General features: G+C 39.9%; 2 protein-coding genes across 2 annotated transcripts in view; one reads left to right on the top strand and one right to left on the bottom strand.

Moving 5' to 3' along the window:
• Positions 1-11,949, bottom strand: part of elnb (elastin b) — a 29,457-nt gene extending 17,508 nt beyond the window's left edge. The window contains exons 1-17 of the mRNA XM_028595960.1: positions 11,874-11,949; positions 7,988-8,221; positions 7,511-7,741; positions 7,388-7,408; positions 6,930-7,127; positions 4,982-5,092; positions 4,488-4,568; positions 3,864-4,403; positions 3,433-3,513; positions 3,258-3,305; positions 3,070-3,132; positions 2,930-2,977; positions 2,696-2,758; positions 2,538-2,582; positions 2,192-2,392; positions 1,950-1,985; positions 1,491-1,844 (exon numbers count right to left, since the gene is read on the bottom strand). Of these exons, the coding sequence (XP_028451761.1) occupies positions 1,491-1,844; positions 1,950-1,985; positions 2,192-2,392; positions 2,538-2,582; positions 2,696-2,758; positions 2,930-2,977; positions 3,070-3,132; positions 3,258-3,305; positions 3,433-3,513; positions 3,864-4,403; positions 4,488-4,568; positions 4,982-5,092; positions 6,930-7,127; positions 7,388-7,408; positions 7,511-7,741; positions 7,988-8,221; positions 11,874-11,949 (2,431 nt within the window). The remainder of the gene's footprint in view (positions 1-1,490; positions 1,845-1,949; positions 1,986-2,191; positions 2,393-2,537; positions 2,583-2,695; positions 2,759-2,929; positions 2,978-3,069; positions 3,133-3,257; positions 3,306-3,432; positions 3,514-3,863; positions 4,404-4,487; positions 4,569-4,981; positions 5,093-6,929; positions 7,128-7,387; positions 7,409-7,510; positions 7,742-7,987; positions 8,222-11,873) is intronic.
• On the top strand, positions 1,893-7,654 carry LOC114566214 (salivary glue protein Sgs-4-like). The gene is made up of 6 exons (XM_028594521.1): positions 1,893-2,411; positions 2,661-2,763; positions 3,475-3,529; positions 3,879-4,408; positions 4,491-4,614; positions 7,529-7,654. The coding sequence occupies exons 3-4, from the start codon at positions 3,525-3,527 to the stop codon at positions 4,405-4,407; spliced, it is 534 nt and encodes a 177-aa protein (XP_028450322.1). The 5' UTR covers positions 1,893-2,411; positions 2,661-2,763; positions 3,475-3,524; the 3' UTR covers position 4,408; positions 4,491-4,614; positions 7,529-7,654.
• Positions 11,950-24,589: the final 12,640 nt, after the last annotated feature.

Genomic DNA, 24,589 nt, shown 5'->3' with positions numbered 1-24,589 from the left:
CCAGCCTGTAGCTGCCGTTGTCTGAAAAACACAGAAGAGATGTGTCACCTTTTTCAGCCCTTCTGAGTTTGCAGGTATGATTTTAATATAACATTATTATAGTCATATAATTTTGTCCTAACGTTTTGGGGTTAAGCTGTTGTCCTTAATGGCATTGTTTCCCCCTTACATCAGGGGTCTTCAATGTTTTTTAAGCCAAGGACCCCTTTACTTAAAGTGAGAAGTAGCAGGGACCCCCTACTACATATTGTATGAAATTAAGTTGCATATTAAACTGGGCCTACAATAACAGTTAGGGCAACCTAAAGCGTTCTTACCCTTTTTTCATAAGCTATTAAAATATTAATTGTTGGCATGATTTTATAAATCATATTTTAATGTTACATACTGTATGTGACATACTGTATGTGGCACAGTAAATCTAGGATTAACTGTATCTGTGGGCTGATATCTTAGGGACTACCTTACCTATAGGCCAGTAAGCTTATCATCAGTGGGAATTTATGTTTGCTAATAATATGTTGGAATTATGTTAAGGCATTTTAATTTTTAAAGACTCAAAGATAATAAAAATACTCAAAAATTTACAATAATTTGGAGGGCCCCTGCAATGACTTTGAGGACCCCTTGTTGAAGATCTCTGCCTTACATTACTTTTACTTTTATACTTTAAGTAGTTTTGAAACCAGTACTTTTATACTTTTACTTAAGTAAAAAGCTTGAGTTGATACTTCAACTTCTACAAAAGTCTTTTCAAACCCTAGTATCTATACTTCTACTTGAGTAATGAATGTGAATACTTTTGACACCTCTGATCCTCACCTTAACCACTCAAGGTCGATGCCTAACCCCAATCAATCTGGCTACTTCGTTGGGCGGGACTTGCTTAGAAGTTACGTGGGATCCAGACCTGGCAAAAATTTCAAAGTTCTGTAGTGATTGAGCTTGGGTGTGGCCAGCAGGCTCCATAGCACCCCCTAATGCATGCCATGGTTTGGATAAAGTTCTTTGTTCTTCACGAAATTTGATAGGAACAATGTTCTATCAAAAAAAGTCTATCAAAAGTCCAGACCTGGAGACATCACATGCCCATATTGAGTTATGATCATTGCGCCACCTGCTGGCAACAGGAAGTCAGCCTTATGTGACATACATCATCTGATTTACATGATTGAAATTTTAATGGTGTGGTCTACACATGATATACAGCAACAACGTATAATTAGTGTGTTCACTAGCGCCACATAGTGGACAGAGGAAGTGTTACAGGCAACGGCTATCCACCTGAACCCCCAACATGCTGGGAGGGGTGAGGGCCCGTTGATGCTTGCAGCTTCAATTATCTATTTGTCTTTGCTAATGCAATACATTCTGTCGAATTACTGCATACTGTATCTTAAGGGATTACTGCTTATAGTGTTAAGCTATAACTATTGCATAATTATAGGCTACGTTTTCCAAAAACACCAAATCTACTGATTCATAATTACCCCCGGGTCCGGCTCCGGCTCCTCCTAATCCAGTTCCAGTTGCACCTGGACCGTACCCAGTTCTACCTGGCCCATAACTAGCTCCTCCAGGGCCAGTGCCAGCACCACCAGGGCCAAAACCAAGACCACCTGACCCGGTGCTGGCACCACCTGGACCAAAACCAACCCCAGAGCCAGGTCCCACTCCTGTGCCGAGTCCAACTCCTGCTGCACCAGTGCCTGCACCGCCTGGACCGAAACCATAGCCAACACCTGGCCCACCTGGCCCCCCTCCTGTGCCAAGACCAACTCCAGCTACTGGTCCTCCTCGTCCAAGGCCTCCAGCTGCACCAGTGCCTGCACCGCCCAGTAGACCTGGAGAGATTAAGACATTTTGAGTGTGTCTCAGCTATAGAGGTTGTTAAATACACACGCTACATAATTATCATGTTATTTTGCTATTTTGCAGAAATGGCTCACCATATTTGCGTGCTTTGGCTGAGCCAGCAACATAACCTATGGCACAAAGAAATGTCCAAGTAAAGTGTTACTAAAACACTAAATGACCTGTGCAAATGTAAAAAGTTATTCATTGTTGACATATTTGTTCTAAACATTTCAGGAATGGTAAATTACATTATATGAAAAATTATTTGATTGATACGTCCTGCACCTTGGTCTCCCTTAAAATACCTGAAAAAGGTGCACATCTCAAGATTTACCTAAACCAGGTATGTTGCTGGCTACTCCAGGCCCGCTGCCTGTTCCACCTCCAAATCCAGGTACAGCTCCAGGTCCACCTCCTGTTCCAACTCCACCTCCTAATCCGGGTGTGACTCCTGCTCCTCCTCCTGGGAGTCTTCCAGCCCCAACCCCCAAAGTGCCTACTTGACCAAGTGCACCTCCCCCGGCTGCAGCTCCACCTGATTGAGAAAACAAACAGTGAGCTTACAAAAAATGTCAATACAGAGTATTTAAAAATTACATAATGCTTATTTTTTTCAACACATTAAATAATTGTGTAACCATCACAACACAAGGTTGAGACTTCAGCTTATGTGTCTTTACCGTATTTAGCTGCAGCTTTGGCTGGATTCTTCGATTTGCCTGCCCCTGTTATTGAAAGAATAAATTATTTTCTGTGTTGCTGCTTTTAAATTTATCATTGACATTGTGTAACTCTACATGCAGCTGCAGAGTTTACTGCATTGCTGGTTCCTATGTACCTGATTTTGGTGATACAAGAGGGTAACCACGAAAAACTCCAGGCAACTGCTGTCCATGACCATCTAAGGTGAGAAATACACTACAGAGATGCTCATCCTGTGAAATACTCAATTACAACCTGGGATAATATTTATTATTGTTAATTCATCTTTTAAAATAAAGTTCAAGTAATGCATAGAAAATCTGCTTGTAATATGATGCAGTTTGTCAGTTTCGGACTTTATTACACTTACTGCTGGCTCCTCCTGGTCCAGTACCCCCCTGGCCGAGCACCCCGGCTCCTGCGAAGAATAAGGCAATAGTTTTTGTTTGCAGGCATGTGTGCCAAGATGTGTTGCACCAAGATTCATTGACATAGAGTGCATTAACACACCAGTCTGTGGCCCAAGTCCAGATCCTGTGGCCACTCCAGGGAGAACACCACGGCCTCCAAAACCTAGCCAGGGATGATGAGAAGAAAATCACACAACTGTTACAACTTCTTCTGCAAAAACACTGAATGATATAAATTATTATTGTATTGTTTAATATGTGTTATATGTTTCTTGTGTTGCGACATACCTTGGCCTGGTATGTATCCACCTTGATAGAGTCCAGGGACCCCAACTCCTGTGTGACAGCATATGTAAATGTAGAATGTTGCCCAAAAAAATCAGTGTTTCTGGTTGATCATAAACTATTAACTGAACTGATGTAGCACATCCTTGAGTAACAAAGGGAGTGTCTTCTTTTTTACCTGGAACTTGTTTTGATGCTTTACCACCGCTCTTTCCTCCAGGTCCTCCCACAGTCGTGCCAGTCTGTGGCAGCATTGGAACTGAAACAGCAATGAAGTAAAAAGTCCCTTTAGTTGGCAAAATATAACTTTTAGACTGAAATAGTAAAAAAGGCACATTTTATTCACCTAGTAATAATTAGAATTATCTTTTTGAAAATGTAACTGAAAAGTTAACCGTAAACAACAATTTATTGGACACTTATGAATGAAATAAGTTTTTCCACAGAAATACAATATATCTCATTGTTTTATATAATGTTGATGTTTGTGCTTCACCTTACAGTACTGCAATACATTTAATCTTTAGTGCCTTTTTTGTAGATTTGTAGAATTCATGTATGTATACATTGCTGTATACAGTATAGCAAAATGTAATTTATATTAAATACCTCCTCCTGGCACAGCAGCTCCACCAGGACCGACTCCTCCGGATCCAACTCCTGCACCACCAGGCCCAAATCCCACACCACCAGGCCCTACTCCTGCTCCACCAGGCCCAAATCCTGCACCACCAGGCCCATATCCTGCTCCACCAGGCCCAACCCCTGCACCACCAGGCCCAAATCCCGCACCACCAGGCCCTACTCCCGCACCACCAGGCCCAAATCCCGCACCACCAGTCCCTACTCCTGCTCCACCAGGCCCAAATCCCGCACCACCAGGCCCTACTCCTGCTCCACCAGGCCCAAATCCTGCACCACCAGGCCCAACTCCTGCTCCACCAGGCCCAAATCCCGCACCACCAGGCCCTACTCCTGCTCCACCAGGCCCAAATCCCGCACCACCAGGCCCTACTCCTACTCCACCAGGCCCAAATCCTGCACCACCAGGCCCTATTCCTGCTCCACCAGGTCCAAATCCTACTCCACCAGGCCCAGATCCTGCTCCACCAGGTCCAAATCCCACACCACCAGGCCCATAACCTGTTCCTAGGGTAAAAACAAACAAAATTCTAGTTTAGTCATATTTCAGTGATTAAAACTGCTTAATGTTTATTAGTAAGCTGCAAATACCAGTTTTAGGAGGTTTGGGACCAGTTCCACCAGTTCCTGGGTATTGACCAGCACCTGGACCATAACCGCCTCCATAGCCACCTGGGTCAGGACAGTGGTTTGTTTAATGCAAAAAATATTCTTCAAGGTAAGCAATTATATTTATAATTATTATAATAACTGTGACCAGTTAAGGAGGAGAGAATAATTTTTCAGTCATATTACTGGGTGCTTCAACAGAGCAGCTCTGTGACATTTGTTTATTTGTGACTCTTTTTGCCAGCAGGTTGTGTAGAAGATACACGATTATAAGCAAGCTCTGTTTATTCAATAATTGTTCAATAATTCTCATGGTTGTATGATTGCAAAAACACCTGGCGATGATCTCACTTTATTAATGCATTTATTTATCCGTGCACTTGTTAATAAGAAGAAATAGAAACAGACTAATTCATTCAAACCTATTATTGGGTGTCATGTAAAGATACAGATGTAGACAAATGGAAACCACTGACCTCCAGGTACATAGCCTGTTCCAGCTCCCAGCCCTCCATCTCCCTGACCTCTGATAGTCCCGAGGCCTCCAGCTCCATGCACTCCTCCACCCAAACCTCCTGCCCCAAGGCCTAATTAGCAGATAAAAGAGAAACAGTACTTAGTACTTCCTATACTTGCTCTAGTGACTACAATACACTACATCATACATTAATGAATTCAGTGTGTCCCTGTGCGACTCCACCCTTTAGTAATGTTATACATGTATGATGGCTGCCTGAGAGAAACATCACAAGGATTAACTTGTTCTCTGGAAAGGTTTTGAACATGAGTTTGAAGTGTGCATATTTGACTTTATAACTAAAGTCAAATATAGTGTTTGGCTGTAGATGGGTCAGTAAAAGTTACCAGGCTGCAGAGAGGGAACAGAAGCCTGTGTGGGGAGATGACTGAGAAAAACCACTGGGAGACCATGATGACTCTTACTTTCTTAAACAGTTGCCACATTAAATTATAAATTAAATTATCGCACTCCCTGTTAAAAGAGAGCTTGTACACATGATGCTTCATATTGAAATACAATATATTTAACTAGGTTAGTCTTACTTGGTGGCATTTGGCTGAATCAATCCATTTGTTTCTTTTTGTTTTCCTGAAGTGTCATCTTAATTATAAGCAGCTCTAGGTGACTGTGTTCATGTAACAGTTTGCACAGTTTTGGCTTTAATTGGTTTTGTGGATTGTTGCTTGAAATTACAACACAGTGTTTAAATGCATCCCTCCCATTGCTTGTTCAGGTGAACTAGAATGTTTGCGTCTCATTCTTTAGGGTGGAGCAGGGCAACACAAACACACTTTAGGGGCATTATTGGGTAGCGTAGCTGAAAAAAATGTGTTCTGCTGAGACAGCCAGACTTTTGGTAAACTGGAAAGTGTGACATATAAGTTTCCTGTGCTTACACTGACCCATTTTTTACCCACCGGCATAATGGGTGGAATTCAAAAGGTTCCACAAAACCAAGGCTTAACCTCTAAGGATCATTTGGATATTATCACCAACATTCCTCATCCTACACATGAAAAACAGAGAGGCCTGAAATTCCAAAGAAAATCAGTCTTTCTGACTGACGTGATGACTTCCACCCTTTATCAAGGACCTGCCATTCCTAATGCATTAGCCTTTATCTGTGTGTGTGTGTGTGTGTGTGTGTGTGTGTGTGTGTGTGTGTGTGTGTGTGTGTGTGTGTGTGTGTGTGTGTGTGTGTGTGTGTGTGTGTGTGTGTGTGTGTGTGTGTGTGTGTGAGGGTAGGTGGCCCCTCAACAATGGCTTATAACCTTGAGGTAATGAGGAAATAATAGTACATGTATGCAATCCGTATCCTGCTGCATTGAATTGAACAGTGGAACAATATTTACAGTACAGGGGCAGACCACTGATCCATGTGTGCAGAGCAGACAACTTCCTCTTATTGTGAATGTTACACAATGCAAGTAAACACATAGTAGCAGGCAATCTAGTTTGTTGGTTATAAGCTTACTAGTTTTTTAAACAAGATTTTATAAATGCAGTATCTTCAAAGGTTGCTGAGTTCATGACTCTTCTTACCAGCATTTATCTGGTGGGATTTGTCATTTGTCTCCTCGCTCTTAGTGATCAGACTAGTCTTTTATTGCCAGACCTATCTCCACAGTGCAATGATAATACTGGCTATGCACACTCTATCTTAACTGGTACAAGTGTGCTGCAATAGCAGTTATTTATTATCCCACTTTTACATAGCTATCCCATTGTAAATGATGTGCTCAATAACTGTTAGTGTGCTTAATGAGGGGGTGTTTTATTTTGTATTTTCCACCAGCTCCTGCGCACAACAAAGCCAAAACCTTACTACTCAATCCTTCAAGTAATGGAAGATATAATATCTATCATTAAAATATATTTAGGAGTTAAAAAACAAAACTCCATGCCTGTGCCTTGGCCACCCTGTCCAACACCACCAGGACCAACTCCTCCAGGCCCAGTCCCATAGCCTCCAGGACCGACACCACCTGGTCCAAAACCACCTGGCCCGACTCTGCCCTGTCCCAGTCCTCCTGCTACACCACCAGCTCCCTGTCCTGCTCCAAACCCTCCAGACACTCCTCCACGACCTCCGTAGCCGCCTCCTAGAGACAAATAAGATGCCAATAAAAATCAGATATACTTTTGCAGAGGTTAAAGCCAACATGGTCTGTAGGTTTGTTCCTATACACCTCATATAAATGATTGGACATTTCCTTTGCATATAGTTCATGACATTTGAGCTTTGCTGTCTTTGAAAAGCCTCTTTTTGTCCTAATTAAAGACTAGAATTTTTTTCTTGGGGATTCTACAAAACACAATCTTAAATCAGTGCTCTAACAATAGACGGCCCTCAAAGTCTTACCTGTTTTTGGAGGCTTTCCACCTGTAAGAAGAATAACAATTAAATCAATAGGGGCATGATAGAAATCTTGCTAGACTTTGCTCTACAGATAATCAAGATGTCAACCAGCCATATTTGTTTTACCGGCCCCAACACCTCCAGGTATGACTCCCAGTCCACCACTGCCTGGGCCAAAGGTGCTGGGCCTGAAACCTCCCGGTCCAACTCCTCCTGTTCCAACTCCTCCTGTTCCAACTCCTCCTGGTCCAACTCCTCCTGGTCCAACTCCTACTGTTCCAACTCCTCCTGGTCCAACTCCTCCCGTTCCAACTCCTCCCGGTCCAACTCCTCCTGGTCCATGACCACCATAGCCTCCTGAGGAATACAGTAATTTGAACATTGTGAGTTGAAAACACACAAAACGCATGTCGATGAAGACAAACCAAATATTATTTTTCATGACTACAGCTGCATCTGAAAGCTGATGCCTGTGGTGATATAAATCAGTGTGTTCTCTTGAACAGTTAAACATGTCAGTCCTCACTTTCCTAACTTCACACTGAACTCATAATCAGTGTTTCTAACAATTTAACAGAAAACACAAATGGCATCCACCTCCACCTGTTCCTGGTCCAAAGCCTCCTAGACCAGCACCTCCACCAGGCTGAAATCCAGTCCCAGCTCCTCCAGGTCCAAATCCAGTCCCAACTCCTGCAGGGCCAAATCCAGGTCCAGCTCCTCCAGGTCCAAATCCAGTTCCAGTCCCACCTGGTCCAAATCCAGTTCCAGGTCCTGCACCAGCTCCTATGCCTGCTCCAGCGCCTCCTGCTGCTCCACCAGCAGGTATATATACACCTGATACACAGAACCAGTTCAGAGTCACAGCAGATGACAGTATGTATTATAATGGATTTAAGTTATAATTATGTTTTCTGTTCAGGATAAGCTGTACACACTCAACAGTTTAATGATAAACCATGTTGTCATTGTTTAGATAACTGATGACAGAATTATGGAATTTATGAGTCATCATTCAGGTCTAATGAGGCATAATTTACTCCTCTTTGGCAGTACTTAATAAAACCCATTTAATTTGCCTAGTCAACAAGGATTACATTTAACAAATCAAAGATCAAGATCAACAAAGATCAGATGCCCCATAAACACAGAGAAAAAGTATGTGTGGGTGTGTTAGTGATGATCAACCCTGTGCTTAGAATTTCTCTTTAGCTGATAACAAACACCCCCTTCATCCAAAAGGCATGCATCTTTGGTCATAATTCTTACACTTTTCTGCACCTATGTTTCGTTCCACAAATCACGATAGCCAAAAATAGAAACCCAGAGAGCAAACAACTATAAAAGGAAAGGTTTTTTAACATCCCACAGTCCAGATGTGAAAAGAAGAGGTCTGTAGGGAATCCTAAAGAATGTGAGTTACTGATCTCACAGTAATGCCATGTACAGCACATTAACAACACAGAGTAAATAACTTAAGTGTTCAGTCATTCAGCAGAACAGAAACCTCCTCACCCAAAAGCTTTTGTTGTTTTGGGAGGAATCTTTATTAAAATGAAACATTGGACAGGTAAAACTATACACTCATATTTACCAGCAATGTGTCATTAAAAGAAAACAGCAGTTGGGCTAGGCAGTCAATTCAAATAAAATGCAATACATGATTTAAATATCATCTATCATCAAAATATCTTTATTTTGAAACTTTTTTCGTTTTTTTTTAGTAGTGTAGTGATTGTCCAGGGTCCACTGTTTGTCTATGGTGACATTAATATCTCATAATTGAATTACTAATGTATAATTTTATCACTCTGTCCATGATATCATACTGTAACTATTATTGATTTTAGCTGCTCTGGCGCTGTGGCTCCAGGGATGACATTGTCAGTCTGTCTATTGGACTAAAACATCTCAACTCTATTGGATGATTTGCCAGGAAATAATAAGTGATCCCAAGAGGACTGTACTGATTTTGGTGATTCCCTGATTTTTCTCTTAGCGCCATCAGCAGGTCAAAACTTCATCTATTTGGTGAAATATCTCAACATCTACTAGATGGATTGGCACTAATTTTGGTAGATTCATGATTCCCAGGGGGGAATTGTGGCATGAATTACCATGGAATGTGGTGCATTTATTATTTTAGTTAACTTTAATGTTCCCCTGACTTTTTTATCTAGCGTCACCATCAGGTCAAAATCTAAATTTATCCAATGATTTGGTTTATCTGTCAAACAGTTTGGTTTTCTCTACATTAAGCATTACAACCTCACAGAGCCGCTAGCGTGGCTGTAGATTTTAACCTACAGGTGCACTTTGTTGATTTCAAAATAAATTTAAAATGAGCAAGTGAATATGTTATGAAAACTAAAGAAAAAGTCGCAACCTTTCCTGTTTGAGTCCAGCCGGAGACCTTTGCTCATGTCATCCCACTCTATACCGCCTCCTGTCTAAGAAAGTCACTTTACATCTAAAATTAATCTTAATTATCTATAACACACAGTCTGTTGTTTCCAAGAGTTTGACCAATTCAGTTCATCAATATTCTGTGCTGAGAAGTTTTCAGTTTACTTATGATTCAAGCTGACTGTTAAAAAAAAATAGAAACTTAAGTGCAAATACTCATCTCCCCCTTGCATCAGCCAACTCAAAGCTTAAACAGGCAAGACAGTGAGACAGGATCTGGAAGGATAAGGTCTGGAGCACACAATTATTGTGTAAGCTTTTAATAAGGTCTATTAAATGCAGGTGCAGCCCCTCGTAAACGTGCAACACCTTAGTAAAGGTGTAGCACCTTATTAAAATATTTAACTATAACCTTGTTGTCCTGACCTCACACTTAAAGAGGAGGGAGAGCTGATATGATAAATATATCTGAGCTTTGCGAAGTCAAAACAAGCAATGTTATTATACTGTGGTTTGTCCAAGATTGTCATTCTTATTTAAGAGGTTTACATACAGTGCTTTCAAAGTTCATCCAGACAAAAGACTAAAACTATGAAGCTATCTGTACATCTTTTTGTGTGTGGAAAGTTACGGCAACAAGGTCTTAAAGTCACAAAGCAAAACAGATTTGTTTATTACTAAGAAAAAAGCACTCCACTCTGAGAGGAGTTGGCAGTATTCTTGAAAACTTTTTGATACAGATCTACACAAAGATAACGTATGTCCAACACAAGCTCAGTCAAGTATTCTTCACAATCAAATTCTTAATCTGACAGCAAGACTGGACATGAGTTTAAACTTTGGTTCAGAGATTACAGCTCCATTCACACAGGACAAGATGTAAACTGACTGCAGGAGTGATAATGATGATGTCAGTGATAACCACATATTATACAGCAAAACATATTGTCACTTATCTTCAGACCACACTGAAATAGGTTAAAGGGGAGACACTGCAGGTCAATAGGAAGAAAAAAAATTAACAAATAGCTATTACCATGAAACGTACGCAGTTGATTGACTTACATTAAGACAAATATCTTTTGTATTACAAGTTTTCTGTAATTTTATGTTTAAATATGGAAATGTAAGCAGTATCTTGTTAAATATGCACTAATTTGCATACATTTCCAGAGCAGAAATCTGAACATTGGATAAAGCCAGGTTCAAAATTCTTCCTTTATTTTGTTGACATATTAAAGTCAAAGGGTTTTAGAGAGGTGATTTTGGATATCTCCTTTTATCACTGCATAAATCAGAATATGGTGTCAACAGCCATAAAAAAATCAATTTTCGCCACATTTGTAGGTATAAAATGTTACATAAATTAGGCTATGAATGATATCTGAACAAACCCCTCTGTAAAAACCTTCAGAATATAGATAGGAGTGACACTGGAAAGTGTGGTGTATGTAAGTTCTACTGAAGTGGAGATTTCTGACTCAGAGTATGAGAAAAACCCTTTAAAGATATAAAATCCAAAGACATTACAGGTGATAGGGTAAAAGCAATAACTAACAGATATCAACATGAAACTTCCCCAGTTAATTACTTACTGTACATTAAGACATATATTTTTGTATTAAAAGTTTTCTGAAATTGTATGTTAAAATATGCAAATGAGGCATTATCTAATGCTAACTTTTGCTGAATTTAGGAGAATTTTGCAGGTGCAAATACACAATGTGTAGTAAAATAAATACCTAAATGGGTATTTTGGATGTTTTTTTTTTTCCAATAGTCTGAAAGAAGACATTAACTCTTTTTGTAGATGTTTATAAATCTATGCAGTGTGCATTATAGGAAAATAAATCTGTCATCAATAATCTCCAGCAGCAACTTTCAACTAGAATGCTAGATAACAAAATCACAAAATCTCTTAAACCACAAATCTCATAGAAAATGCACAACTACCATTAAAGAAAACAGGATCTGAGTTCATGCATCCCCCTTCTGCAAACACTGCTACACAAATGTTATATGACACCTGATTTAGAGGTGCTGCACTGCTGAGCGCCGCACAGATGCAGTAAAGGGAACCCACCTCCTTGCAGTGAGGGCTTCCACAGAGCCAGGAGAAAGACGCCATGTAGGTACGTAGCCACCATCCCTCTCGCCATCTCGCTCCCAAATGTCCCTCTCCTCTCCCAAGGTCCAGGTTTTTATCAGGGCTCAACAAGGCCTTAACAAAGAAGGAGGGAAAATGAGTAAGAGCAGAAAAAGGGGGACAGGATAAAAGCCAGGACACTGTGTAATTGGCTAAGAGACACAGAGAGAAAGATATACAAGGAGAGAAGGGGAAAGGGAGAGAAAACACTCACCTCATTAAACCAAATGGGTTGTTCTAACTCCCCAGTGACTGTTTGTGCTGCATTTGTTGTGTTCTATACTGCCAAAAAGTATGAAGGGTGGGTGGGGGTCTGAGAGAGAGAGAGAGAGAGAGAGAGAGAGAAAACACAATAGTAAAATAGTCTGAATTGTAAAAAATTGGGGGTCCCTACTTTTCACTCCCTCCAGACACCTAAAAAAGAAACTGTATCAGAAGTTCTTATGGATTTCAAAACAGTGTCATGTTTGTCAAGTGAAGGAGAAACACTGACTGACTCATTACTGTAAGGCATAGATCAAGAATCTTTGGTGTCCATTTATGAAATGTAGCTTTAAAACATGTGTGCACTGCTTACATAAATGCTCCCAGGCACGGTTTAGTTTAAATAAAATTAATCTCTGTGTGATGCCAAACATTATTACCACTATTTTACAAAGCATCTTCCCTTAATGCGTATACAAAATAATAGCAGAGCAAAAAAGGTTACAAAATGATATGTACTTCTACTGTGTATTGTTTCATATAGCATATTTATGTGGTAACATTTAAAATGAAATGTACACTGATATGAACTACAATACATAGTAGTTTATCCTTTTTTCATCTCCCAGACATTCTCCAAATAACTCATTTTAATGTTATGTGAACAGCCAACTTCGTCTTTGTGCATGGTAGTAATTATTGAATGTAGAATGATAACATCAATATGGTGAGACTGAAATGCAACTATAATATGGATGATGTATGGAGACAGATTATAGTTGTAGCCTTTTGTCTGAAATGTGAGTGCGTGTGTGCACGCATGCGTGCATGCTGTGTGCGTGTGTGTGGGTTGGTGGGTGTGCCAAACCTGCTCTTTACTGACTGGTCAAATTAAATAATATCTAAAACAAGTGAATTCCTGTGACCTTGAAGTCAGATCGTAGCATCTTCCTGCCTGAGAGAAAACGCTGCAGAAGCACAAGAAAGTATATGAGAGACAGGAAAGGGAAGAAAGAATTATGAGGAGCAGAAAAAGAATGGGCAGGCAAATAGGGAAAGCAAAAATAATGTAATCAACCTTCCTCTTAGCATTGCAGTGTCAGGATGTTCCTAAGGACTCACACAGGTGGTGGTTATGTTAATATGACAGAGTTGCATCATCTTAAAAGATGTTATCAGAGATGTCACCTCTGGACAAAAAGGACTTTTATCCACAAAGCCTTGTGCTTTTCGCTCTCCACCTTTTGTCCAGCAGAGTACACGCTGCCATAGAGTCACACCATCACCATACCTGGAAACAATAAGTGTTTGTTTTTTGACCGGTGGTGGGATATTCCTCCATGTTTGGGCTGGCTGGTCCTGTCCCAGCTCCTGAGGGTTGATGTCTGATTCTGGCAAGATGCTTAAACTGCCTGTCTCTCTTAGTTACGCTGTTATAGTTCTAGACTGCCGGGGACTTCCTTCCTTCCTTTGACACACTGAGCTGCTTTCTCCTCTCCCTTTCCATTTGTGTGCATCCCGTCCCAGAAATGCTTGTTACTAACTTAGCACTGGGGAGTTTACTCCCCGGAGTCCTTATGTTTTTTCCACCCAGCATATTTCCTTGGAGAACGTTGGCACCAAGATCCTGGTTGCAGCTGTCGCCGTGGTCCTGCTGCACTCCCTGCTAAGCTCTGCGGTGCCCTGCAGCGTCATGCTGCGTCCTGCTGAACCCTGCTGCTTCCTGCTACGTCCATCCATGCTCTGCTGGGCCACGCTACATCCTGTACGCCCTGCAGCGCCCTGATATGACACAAACTACTACGACTACCATTTGAAGTCACTGTTCCATTATTAATGTGACTATTACTGCCACTGTTCATCACATCCCCAACCGGCACGTCAGACACCGCCTAGCAAGAGCCTGGGTCTGTCCGAGGTTTCTTCCTAAAAGGGTGTTTTTCCTCGCCACTGTCGCACTGCTTGCTCTTGGGGGAATTATTAGAATTGTTGGGGCTTTGTAAATTATAGAGTGTGGTCTAGACCTACTCTATCTGTAAAGTGTCTCGAGATAACTCGTGTTATGATTTGATACTATAAATAATATTGAATTGAATTGAATTGAATTAAAACATATTCTTACTCTGGAGATAATGGGAAACAGATGAAGTAAGTGAGCTATTGTCACCTAAATACTGAGTGACTGAGGTTGGGAGAAGCTGTTACAGAGAGTGATTTGCTCATCCTTTGGCAGAGGAACGTAGCTTCACAATTGAATATAAATTCTTTATATAAATCCTGTTCATCTGTCGCCCTGTGTCCCCAGGGCTTCTGGGCTAGAGGTGATCTCATTACCAAGCCCACTTGCAATGCTGTTGGCTTGCCCAATGACTGCTGCCTCAGCCATGGGCATGAAATGATACATAGTTTATCACAAGTGACTAACTGAACCAGCAGCGGAGACCTGATGTAAGTTACACCAGTCTGCAAATGTTTCTGAGATGTGATCATGTAGAAATCTTTGGTTGCTGTCCAAAACGGCTCAATTAGAGTGTATTGTATATTTGTATTTCTCCGTGTGTGTGTGTGTGTGTGTGTGTGTGTGTGTGTTGAAGAGAAAGAAGGAGAGAGGCAGTGCTACCTGAGCACCCATAATTGGTCTTAAAGTGAAGTTTTATTGCTCTGTTTTCAGACCTGTTATGCTTTGTGTTCAGCTTTGATGGAACCGCATAGTTATGCAGTGAAATAATACTGGAGTAAGAAGAATGAGGGGGGAATGAAAACTATACTGTATGCTTAGAGCCATATACACTTTTTAGTCCTGTGGTCATACAGGTGTCAAGTCTAGACTCCTTGCAAGGTAAGTGAAATCTCAAATCTGATAGCTGAGAGTGACTGTAAAAGTTGACTCTCAGTCAGTGACTCTAACAGTGGAAGTAGTCAGAGAAACCAGGTTGCATGCAGTTAGTTTGTACAATGAGGAAATCAGACCTGATTATTCACTCTGAGTACAACTTTCCACTACAGTTATATCTTCCATGCTGACATAATGACACTCACACCTGCACATGTAAACATAGAGAGAAACATTAACAAATATTTGCACGTTGTTCTGACGTTAATGTGCCCGAAATCTAGAGGCATACAAGTCTGGAAAGGAAACTGTATATGTGAGTTCATCATTCCTGTGCATCATCCTACATCCTTAAGTGAAATACTTACTTACTACTTAATACTACTTACTCTTACTTACGATTATACGAGGATTAGAAAATTTGCTGTCTTGAAAATATTTTTCTGACTTTCTAACAGACGTTCATATCCTCAGTCAAACATGTCAACAAAAAACAGAGTAATGACCAAAACAAAGCCTTAGCAGCCTTTTACATAATACAGCACAATGTTGGAAAAAAATGTTTCAGCTTCCAATACATAACCACCTGGTTTGATTCTAAACTCTGAATTGGAATAGCTTTTAAAAACAGAAAAAAGTGAATGAACGTTAGGCATACAACGTTCTTTGCCCAGACTTCATGCATTGAGTTATACATGTAGGACACAGCAATAGTGATGGCATGGTAAGAAGAAGACAGCAACATTTCTCCGGTTAAGAAAAGTGAGAATACGCACACACATCTGAAGTGGAAGAATTGATTCCTGCTTCTTCTACAAAGGATTTCTGCTTTCTCTGGTTTTACTTTGGTACAAAGTCTGGAAATAATGTTTAGATGGATTATTATTATTATTCTTCCTATCAAATTCTAGTTACAGTGGATGTAGACATGACATCATGTTGTCTGCATTTGGCAAGCAAAAAATACCCCTCAACAAAAATTGGGCACAGAAATGCAAGATCTGTTGCCAATTCTCTAAAAAAAGTTAAGGTGTTATTCTGAATATGGCCATCAGTGTGGTAATGTGTGTAAATAGTGTGATTCATACACTTTTCACAGTCATCACTACAAACACACACCGACACAGTCACTCTCATCCACCTGCTGTTTACTTACATCCACACAACCTGTACTGCCACATGCCCTCATCTTTACCAGCTCAGAGAAACATATTGGTGTTAAAAAATAAAGTAGCTGACTGAGTAGTGCCTGTTTTGAGTTTACCTAACGTCTACCTAGCGTTTACCTAACGTCTGCTGCCTATATATGGGCGTGTGTGTACTGGAGGACTGCTCACCCCCTCCTAACAGACTGGTAATATACCCCTCTGGGTGATGGAGGGAGAGAAAGCAAGCGATAGAGAGGAAAATAGTTGTAAAGGCAGAGAAGGAGAAAGAGAGGGAGACAGAAAAGGCGTGACTCAGACAGACAGAAAAACAGACAGACATGCACACTCAGACGTGCACCAGTTTGACTTGATAAAAGGGTTGGACTGCTGGTGAATATCAGGCTAAAGGTCTGGGTAGGATCGACTTTCACTACTGATCTGCCAAAGAATTACATCTGCAAATCTAATGACAAGTCCACAGGCCCCATTCCCCATCCATACACACACCCATGGTTACCATGGAAATTATTCATCTTTTGCAGCACTGTTGGATGTAGTCAGGTGCATGAGCAGGTGGCCAAATTGGCCATAGTGTTGCATCACCAGTCTGACTTGTTTAAAAGAGACTTGGTAAGCAATGCAGGTCAGTGTCTAGGTGTACCATAATTATTGTGTACAATAATTTAGACCATTGTAAGGTACAATCAATAATTTTCAGAAGCCCTAAATATACGACAATTTTGACAAGACATTGTTTCGTCTAGTGTTTTATGGTTTGGAGCTAATTTAGAACCAGCCTGATTACTCATCATTTATTAGCTATGTCAATATTGTATTACAGAGAACTGACCCTGGATCTGCCCTAAGTGATCCAATCCCATCTGTCCTTAGATCTTGCTAAACAGCCACTCATACTTCATAACATTTCACTTCATAACCTCTTACAAAGTCTTTGTGACTGTATTTATACTATATATATTTATATACCGTCTTGTTTGGTTTATGGTGCAAAATGAATACTCCTGTAACCCTTTGCTAATGTTAGACGCTAGAATAGTGTGTCCTGTAGCATGCATAATAAACACTGGCCTGCATTTGAAGCCTATTAAAGTCAACTTTGTAAATGTATGGGTGTATAGCGAGCTGCTGCACAGATCATTGTAACAGATTGATATACACTAAGTCTGGATTTAAATGTACATTAGTTTGCCCTAATATACAAGACTGGGTAAACCCAGCCCGATCTTTCTGATATTTCACCCTGCAACTCAGGCTGGAAACCTGTATGTTTATCTATCCTGCTTCCGTTACAATTTTGCGGGGACCAATCACAAACTGGCTTATCCTCTTGGCGTGCTATTGGCGGGTTTAACACGATGGCGATAGAGAAGCGACCAAGCAGCTTCTTCTTTACATTCAACATAGTGTAACATAAAGATAAAAGATTGACATAAAGATTGAGCTTGGTCTGGTGATAGCCAGACTACTAATATACAATAATTCTGTCTTTGTATAATTACTTGTTTTTCTGCACCTGTCAGCGCTGATGCAGATCTCTCTACTGGTGCAGAGTGAGTGAGCTGATTCACCACTGCTTCATTAGCAGCCGTTTGCAGTATGAGTGACGAGGCGGTGTTGGAATGCGTAATGCAGGACTGCTGACATGACAAACTACTTAAAGATGTCAAACTAATAACTATTCTTCCAGTGGATTCATGTACAGTATTAAAATCAGGACAAACAAACAACAGCTGGACACTGGAGAGCTCATCTCCAGTTGAGGCAGAACTGCCCTGCCAGTTTTTCCTAAACATCATTGGAGGCATGTTATAGCCTAAATCCTGCCCAGAACAAAAGATGGGTGAGCAATAACATGGACTGACAAAGATGTACTAAATGTAGGAGAAAGCAGGGGAAAACACATAAAAAGTCATGCCTCAGTTAGTAGTGATCCCACACGTGGCAGACCATTAAATCTGAAGAGAGTGAGCATTTGCTTAAGTGGCTAATACGTCATTGAGGTAGAATTATATCATGTTAGCATGGGAACACTTACAATCCCCAGAAGTGTTTTCTCCTTGTTTTTACACATATTCACACCGACAAAGGAGAATATACCAATCGTGTATGTGTACAAATGCATAATATAACATAATCACACACGTTTTATATCACAAAATGCAGCTGCAGTGTGACATTAGATGAATTATGCAGTACGATGTCGTCTGTTATTAGGCCCCTTCCCATGACTCATAACAACCCTCAGCATGGAGGGGGGAGGCTTCTCTTCCCTGGAGGTATAAAACAACACCTAAAGAGCAGCGCCTTGCATAAACACTGCAGTACTGTAGCATACAGCGGGACCATCCATCTGTGTGCAGCGAGAAGAGTGTGTGCGTGGGTGTGTGTGGATCTGCAGCAGTGTCTTGAGTGTCGTCGAATGAATTCTTGAGCTAACCAGGGTGAGAAAGCGATTGTGCAGGAATGTCAAAGTCACACATGCGAGGCTGTGAACTCAGCATAAATCAGAGAGCACTTAGATAGTTTCTTATAGATTCTTATTTCAAACCAAGTTCTTTCGCTTAAGAGTGTGTGTGTGTGTGTGTGTGTGTGTGTGTGTTTGTGTGTGTGTACATTTCATGACTTGTTCTTTTCATGCGATATAGAGCTGGTCCCTGGTTTCACAAGGGATCAACTCTTAATAGACAAAAGTCACCACACAGAACACTGATATTGGAAATAAAATCTCGAAAATGTATAGTTTATCAAATCTAGAAAGTATAGCTGCATACGTGTACTAAATTATGTTTAAAATAAGTGTTGTAGTTTATCAGCTGTTTTTGATATTTCACCCCCCCAATCCAATTTGTTCATCAAAAGAAAACAATCCCAATATGTAGCCTATATTATGTCATATTATATTATGTCATCATGGACCAAGTCTTAGCTCATGATAACTTATCATTGCAAATTAAGATGGCCTCTTTTGCCTAATAATGGCTATACTTCCTTCTTACAAAAGATTATTGTATCATCTTGAACTGTAAAGTTGAATAACATTTTAATAAAAGATATCTTAATAAACCTACCTCTACCTACCAGGCTTGGAAATATAGACTTTAAGTAGGAGAAAACGTCTTTTTCAGGCAAGCATAAAACGTACGAAATTCATGAGATTCAGCAGATACAGAGGCAGGGTGGCTAAGGACCAAACCTCTAATATGTTAGTTAAATTAGAACTTTAACAAACTCATTATTCTTCCTTGAAAATATTTTGAATTTAATGTTGATACAGCTTCATTATGTGTAATCAAAATCCTTTCATCATATTTGTAGTCTCTTCAAATGCTCAACACAAACAGCCTGTTGCATATTGCTTTACTTTTCTTTCTAAGCTTTCACTTTTTCACCTCCTGCCCTTTTCCTTGTTTCATCACATTCGGTGGCAGACATTTATATAGCAGAGATGCAGCCAGTGCCAGGACTGTAATCCATCCAGAGCCATGCATGGGTCAGGCCTATAAAGCAGGCATGAAGTCTCAACTGGTTGAAATGTATCATGTAATCTGAGGTCATTCAGCAGCACCCTGTTTAGAGTGGATCACCCAGCAGAGGACCCCGATGATGAGTCCATCTCTGTCATCAGGACCAAGGAAACCAGATGGAGGCAATTTGGACACGAAAATCATCTCATTCTCCTGCTGACATCATCAGAGGGGGCCAATTAGACAGCAGGCTCATCTATTTTCTTGCCTAATCAGATAGCGTTTTACACTTATGAACATGTACTCTGAAAACCAGATGCAACGTCCACTGATGCAGTTCATATCCATTAAGTGTCTTATGGAGTTTTCTCTAATTGCTCTGTGATTGGTCACAGTCTAAGAGGTGATGATGAGTTTGGTGATGTGACGATGAGGACGAGTACAATTCCATGGTTTTGTTTAGGTCTGTGCTGACAGCGTTCAGTCAGTGTGTGTGTGTGTGTGTGTGTGTGTGTGTGTGTGTGTGTGTGTGTGTGTGAACATACAGTCTGTGTCTAAGGTCATGTTCACACCATGCATGTTTGAAATTATATTAGTTTCTCCCTCAGCTCTCTTCGTTTGGTCAGGTGCTCAAAATGCCAATCAATCTGTATCCACACCACCTGAAAACATAGCACATGGTCCTTTTCCAAGTGAACTGTGGTGCAACTCATGAGCAGTGAGAACATAATTGTTCCAGCTACAGGAAATTGCCCTCAAACACACCGTTTTATAGGCAGACTCCGACATCTGATAGCCAGTTATTACTCACTCTGGAAAGTCTAGTGTAAAAATGATTCATGATGCTCATATTAATCTTTTTTGCCACGTTTTTACAGGGTATGAACACCAAGGAAGGTAAAATATCATGAAGACGTCAGGGAGGTCCATCACGCTGCAAGATAATAGGTTACAAACACGCAGTCCAGAAAATGAACATGTAAATCCAATTTTGTTTGCAACAACGAATTGGACAATGAGGACTTTCACAAAAAAAACAAGTAGAGTCCCCATGCAGTTTTGAGAAAGAAAGAAAACAAACTATTTGTGTGAGTGCAGTTTATGAAAAAGATAAGATGAAAAATGGTGTCTGAGTTCCCAGCAGGAATAGATTAGTATAGTTTCATTAGCAGAGGGACACAGATGGACGCTGGCCAGTCTGATGAAGACCCCACTTGGAGCTCTCACCAATTCAGAGTGAATGATGACCTGCTGCTTCACTTATGTTAACATCAAACCTACACACTGTAAACCCAGATTTAGTTGTAATTAAACTTTTTAGTGGTCACTACTTATTCTTATTATGTTTTGTTGAAAACCATATTCATTACTAAATCACATAGTTACTAAGTCACATAGTTGTTTGTAATAATCAGCGTAAGTATGCAGTGCATAGATCATATTAAAGCAGAGATAACTGGGGGGGGGGTGAAATGTAATGGACATTCATTAACATAAAAAAGTTAGGCACTGAAGCCTTAACTTAACATGCTTATATTACTGCATCAACGTACTGCTTTGAGTTAATACAACTTGACCTGTGAAGTTTCACCTTGTGTAAAAACGGTTTAAGGCAACGGGTATCCACGCAAATTTCTAGTAAAGTCAACCGGTAATTTGGGATAACAATGCAAGAACAGTTAGAGAATTAATAAGAAACACACCTGGGATAATGGATGAAATTATATTTTAGTACAGATAACAGTTACACTATCTAAAGTCAAGTTAAAACTGCAATAATTGTTTTTTTTTTAATTGAGAAGACAAAGTAGAAATATTCTTGAATCTTTAATTTTAGCTTCAGCCTCAAGCATTTAGGTAATATTTAGGGTAATATTCAGCAAGCATTGTTTTATTACTTTATTGAGGTTATAAGATCAACAATCATCGAATCATAGACCTCATATACCTCATATATGTCATCAATCAATAACCAATCATAATGCATAATATAGTACATACAGGTGCATAGTGGATTGTATATGATGAATAAAATAAAACCTTAGAAGAGATACTACACATCGTAATTTAAAACAGCACGTAGCTCACACACCATCAGAAGAGAAATCACTCTCACATATACAGGTCTTTGTTATTAGCATGTACAGTAAATACCCAGAAGCCTGTGTGTAACTGGTTTAAACCAGACCTCAGATATTGCATAATGATACCTGCAGAGGTGTCAAGTAACGAAGTACAAATACTTCATCACCTTACTTAAGTAAAAATTTTGGTTATCTATACTTTACTGGAGTAATAATTTTACAGCAGACTTTTTACTTCTACTCCTTACATTTTCACACAATTATCTGTACTTTCTACTTCTTACATTTTAAAAATAGCCTCGTTACTCCTATTTCAGTTTGACTTGTTTTCATTCCGGCTTGTCATGGGTAAATAAAAAACACAAAAAAAACAAAAACCTATCCAGATAAATCGCGTCATCCGGATAGAGTGAATTTGATTGTGGTTGAATGAGAAGTATAAACATACATTATACCTTTCCGACACCCTATTGGTTTGTACGCCATCCATTGCACCTGCACATGACACAAATCACGTCACACTCCAGCAAGGAAATAGAAAACGTATGTAGCCTAGTACCAAGATGTCCGTGGCAGAGACTCAAGAGAACTTGAGCGAAATGTCCCAACCAAGCACTAGCGAGGAGGTTGGTAGCCAGGAAGACCAGCCAACCCTTCTACATCCCTGGCCGTACCTGGAAGAATTTTTCAAAATGGTTGGATGCAAAAACATCAACATTACAATACTTCTAGGCAACTAGTCATCATATCTTCTGCTCCATGAAACATGTTAATGCTCAGTAGTACACATATATGGTTCTTTAATGTATTTGCATTGTACTAAAATGCGTTCATTTTCAATGGGCATAAACGCGGCTGAAACAGGTGCATCCCAAATTTTTCAACATTAACATTTTAATATAACATTATAGTCATTATGGCCTTTAGAAAACATTTTTTTTTGTGGAGGTGGGGTAGTGCACTATAGGCCCCTGTGGCGCAGCATAAGCTTTTGTCCTTAATGGAATTTTTTTCCCTTACATTACTTTTACTTTTATACTTTAAGTAGTTTTGAAACCAGTACTTTTACACTTTTACTTGAGTTAAAAGCTTGAGTTGATACTTCAACTGCTACAGAAGTTTTTTTAAACCCTAGTATCTATACTTCTACTTGAGTAATGAATGTGAATACTTTTGACACTTTTGATTCCTGAAACAGTACTAATGTACTTTAAACAGTAACTTGACCAAATCATAAATGTTCACACTGACTGACTGCTGTGTTTGCAGATTGTTTATCCTCATATAAGAGACTAACTGCCGACTCTGGATTTGTACATTAACCAAGTGGCCTGCAAGTGTCAGCTTCTTATCGCCATGATTAATGTCATCTAAATGCCACCGCTGCAGTGGACAGGTGGCAGGGCCCGTGGGTCCGTTGCTCCGTCACTCGTGACGTTACACAGTTGCACCGTCTCTCACCATATTGTATCCAAAGAGCCGAGATTGAACACATGACTCACATACAGCACATGCATCATTCATACACAACAACTGACACATTTTAGTTGGCACTGAAACCTGTTTTTTCAATTCCTGTTTTATCGTTGCCTTAACTACTGTGAGAAAGACACATTAAGACTTTACTTTTGATAAGGACATATTAAAGAAAGAGGCTTGAGCAAACAAGTCAAATGTCACTGAAATACTCTAACAAACTCTTAACTGATAACAAATGAATGTCACATAGCTAATATGAAGCAGGACCACCACAGCTTTGTCCTACCTGCCATTTTGGCAGACAGGAGGCAGCTGAAATGTCTTTGCACAAAAGGAATGTATGCGTCACTTACTTTTAAAAATGTGCTATGGGAATATGTGTGCACGCTTTCTTCTATATGAGTTGAGTGTGATTAATTAATGACATAGAAAAGGATAACGTCATGAAACATACATTTGGGTAACATTTTATTTGTGTCCTTAACCTTTACAGTGATCTTTTATTCTGTCATAAATAAATAGGTTTAGTTACTGCTGCATACATTATACAGTACTGACACAGCACTGCTGTTAAGTTTGACATTTTCAGTTGATTGTTAAAGCTCATAACATATCAGTGCATTATTTTTGCAAAAAGGTTTTTGGGTTGCCATGGGTGCACGTGTGTGCACATAGACTTTAAAATCAAATTTATCATTTGAAAAACTGTAGGCCTAAAACAATATATCAGAGCAATTTACATACTGTTATTAAACCTGTCTGTTTCTGACCTATTTTTCTTACTTCCTTGCCATCCACCTATCACTCTGTGCCATATGTGCTGTCTGACTGACTGACAACTAGTGCACTGAAGTCACTTCTTTTTTTTTTCCATTTCATGGCGGGTGGTAGACAGCGTTAAGGTGCATTACCACCACCCAGACTGAGGTAGCTCATCTGCTATGTAGCGTTAAAGCAACACCAAAGATTCTTTTGTACCTTAAAATAATGTTTCCAAAATTGTTTCAGTGGTTCATCAACTCGTAACAGGGTGAATGGCACTTCTGCATTCGCTTTGCGGCTCTCTATCGGCTATAACCGCACTATGCGACTTTGCCAGATGAAGTAGTGAATCTGTAGTTCGAATGAGACATAATTCCGCTTCCAACCTGTAGGGGAACTGAAGAGGAAAAGTGCTTTGGTGTTGATTTTAGGAAAAATAATTGACAGAAAAAAAAGGAACCACCTCATTTAGAACAAAGTTCTCTACAGCTACGAAGAAAACTTGCATCGTTTGAATTATTAAGACAGAGAAAACAGTAAAAATATATACATTGTTGTTGCTTATTTAAGCGTCCACTGATGACAGAAGAACATAGGCCTAATTTAACCCCTGGTTATACGTACATATACTAACTACATTTATTTATGCACAGGAGCA

The sequence above is a fragment of the Perca flavescens genome, chromosome 13 (assembly GCF_004354835.1).
Source record: "Perca flavescens isolate YP-PL-M2 chromosome 13, PFLA_1.0, whole genome shotgun sequence".
Classification (NCBI taxonomy): domain Eukaryota; kingdom Metazoa; phylum Chordata; class Actinopteri; order Perciformes; family Percidae; genus Perca; species Perca flavescens.
The sequence above is the reverse complement of the archived record's forward strand: the minus strand, read 5'-3'. Positions and strand labels throughout refer to the sequence as shown.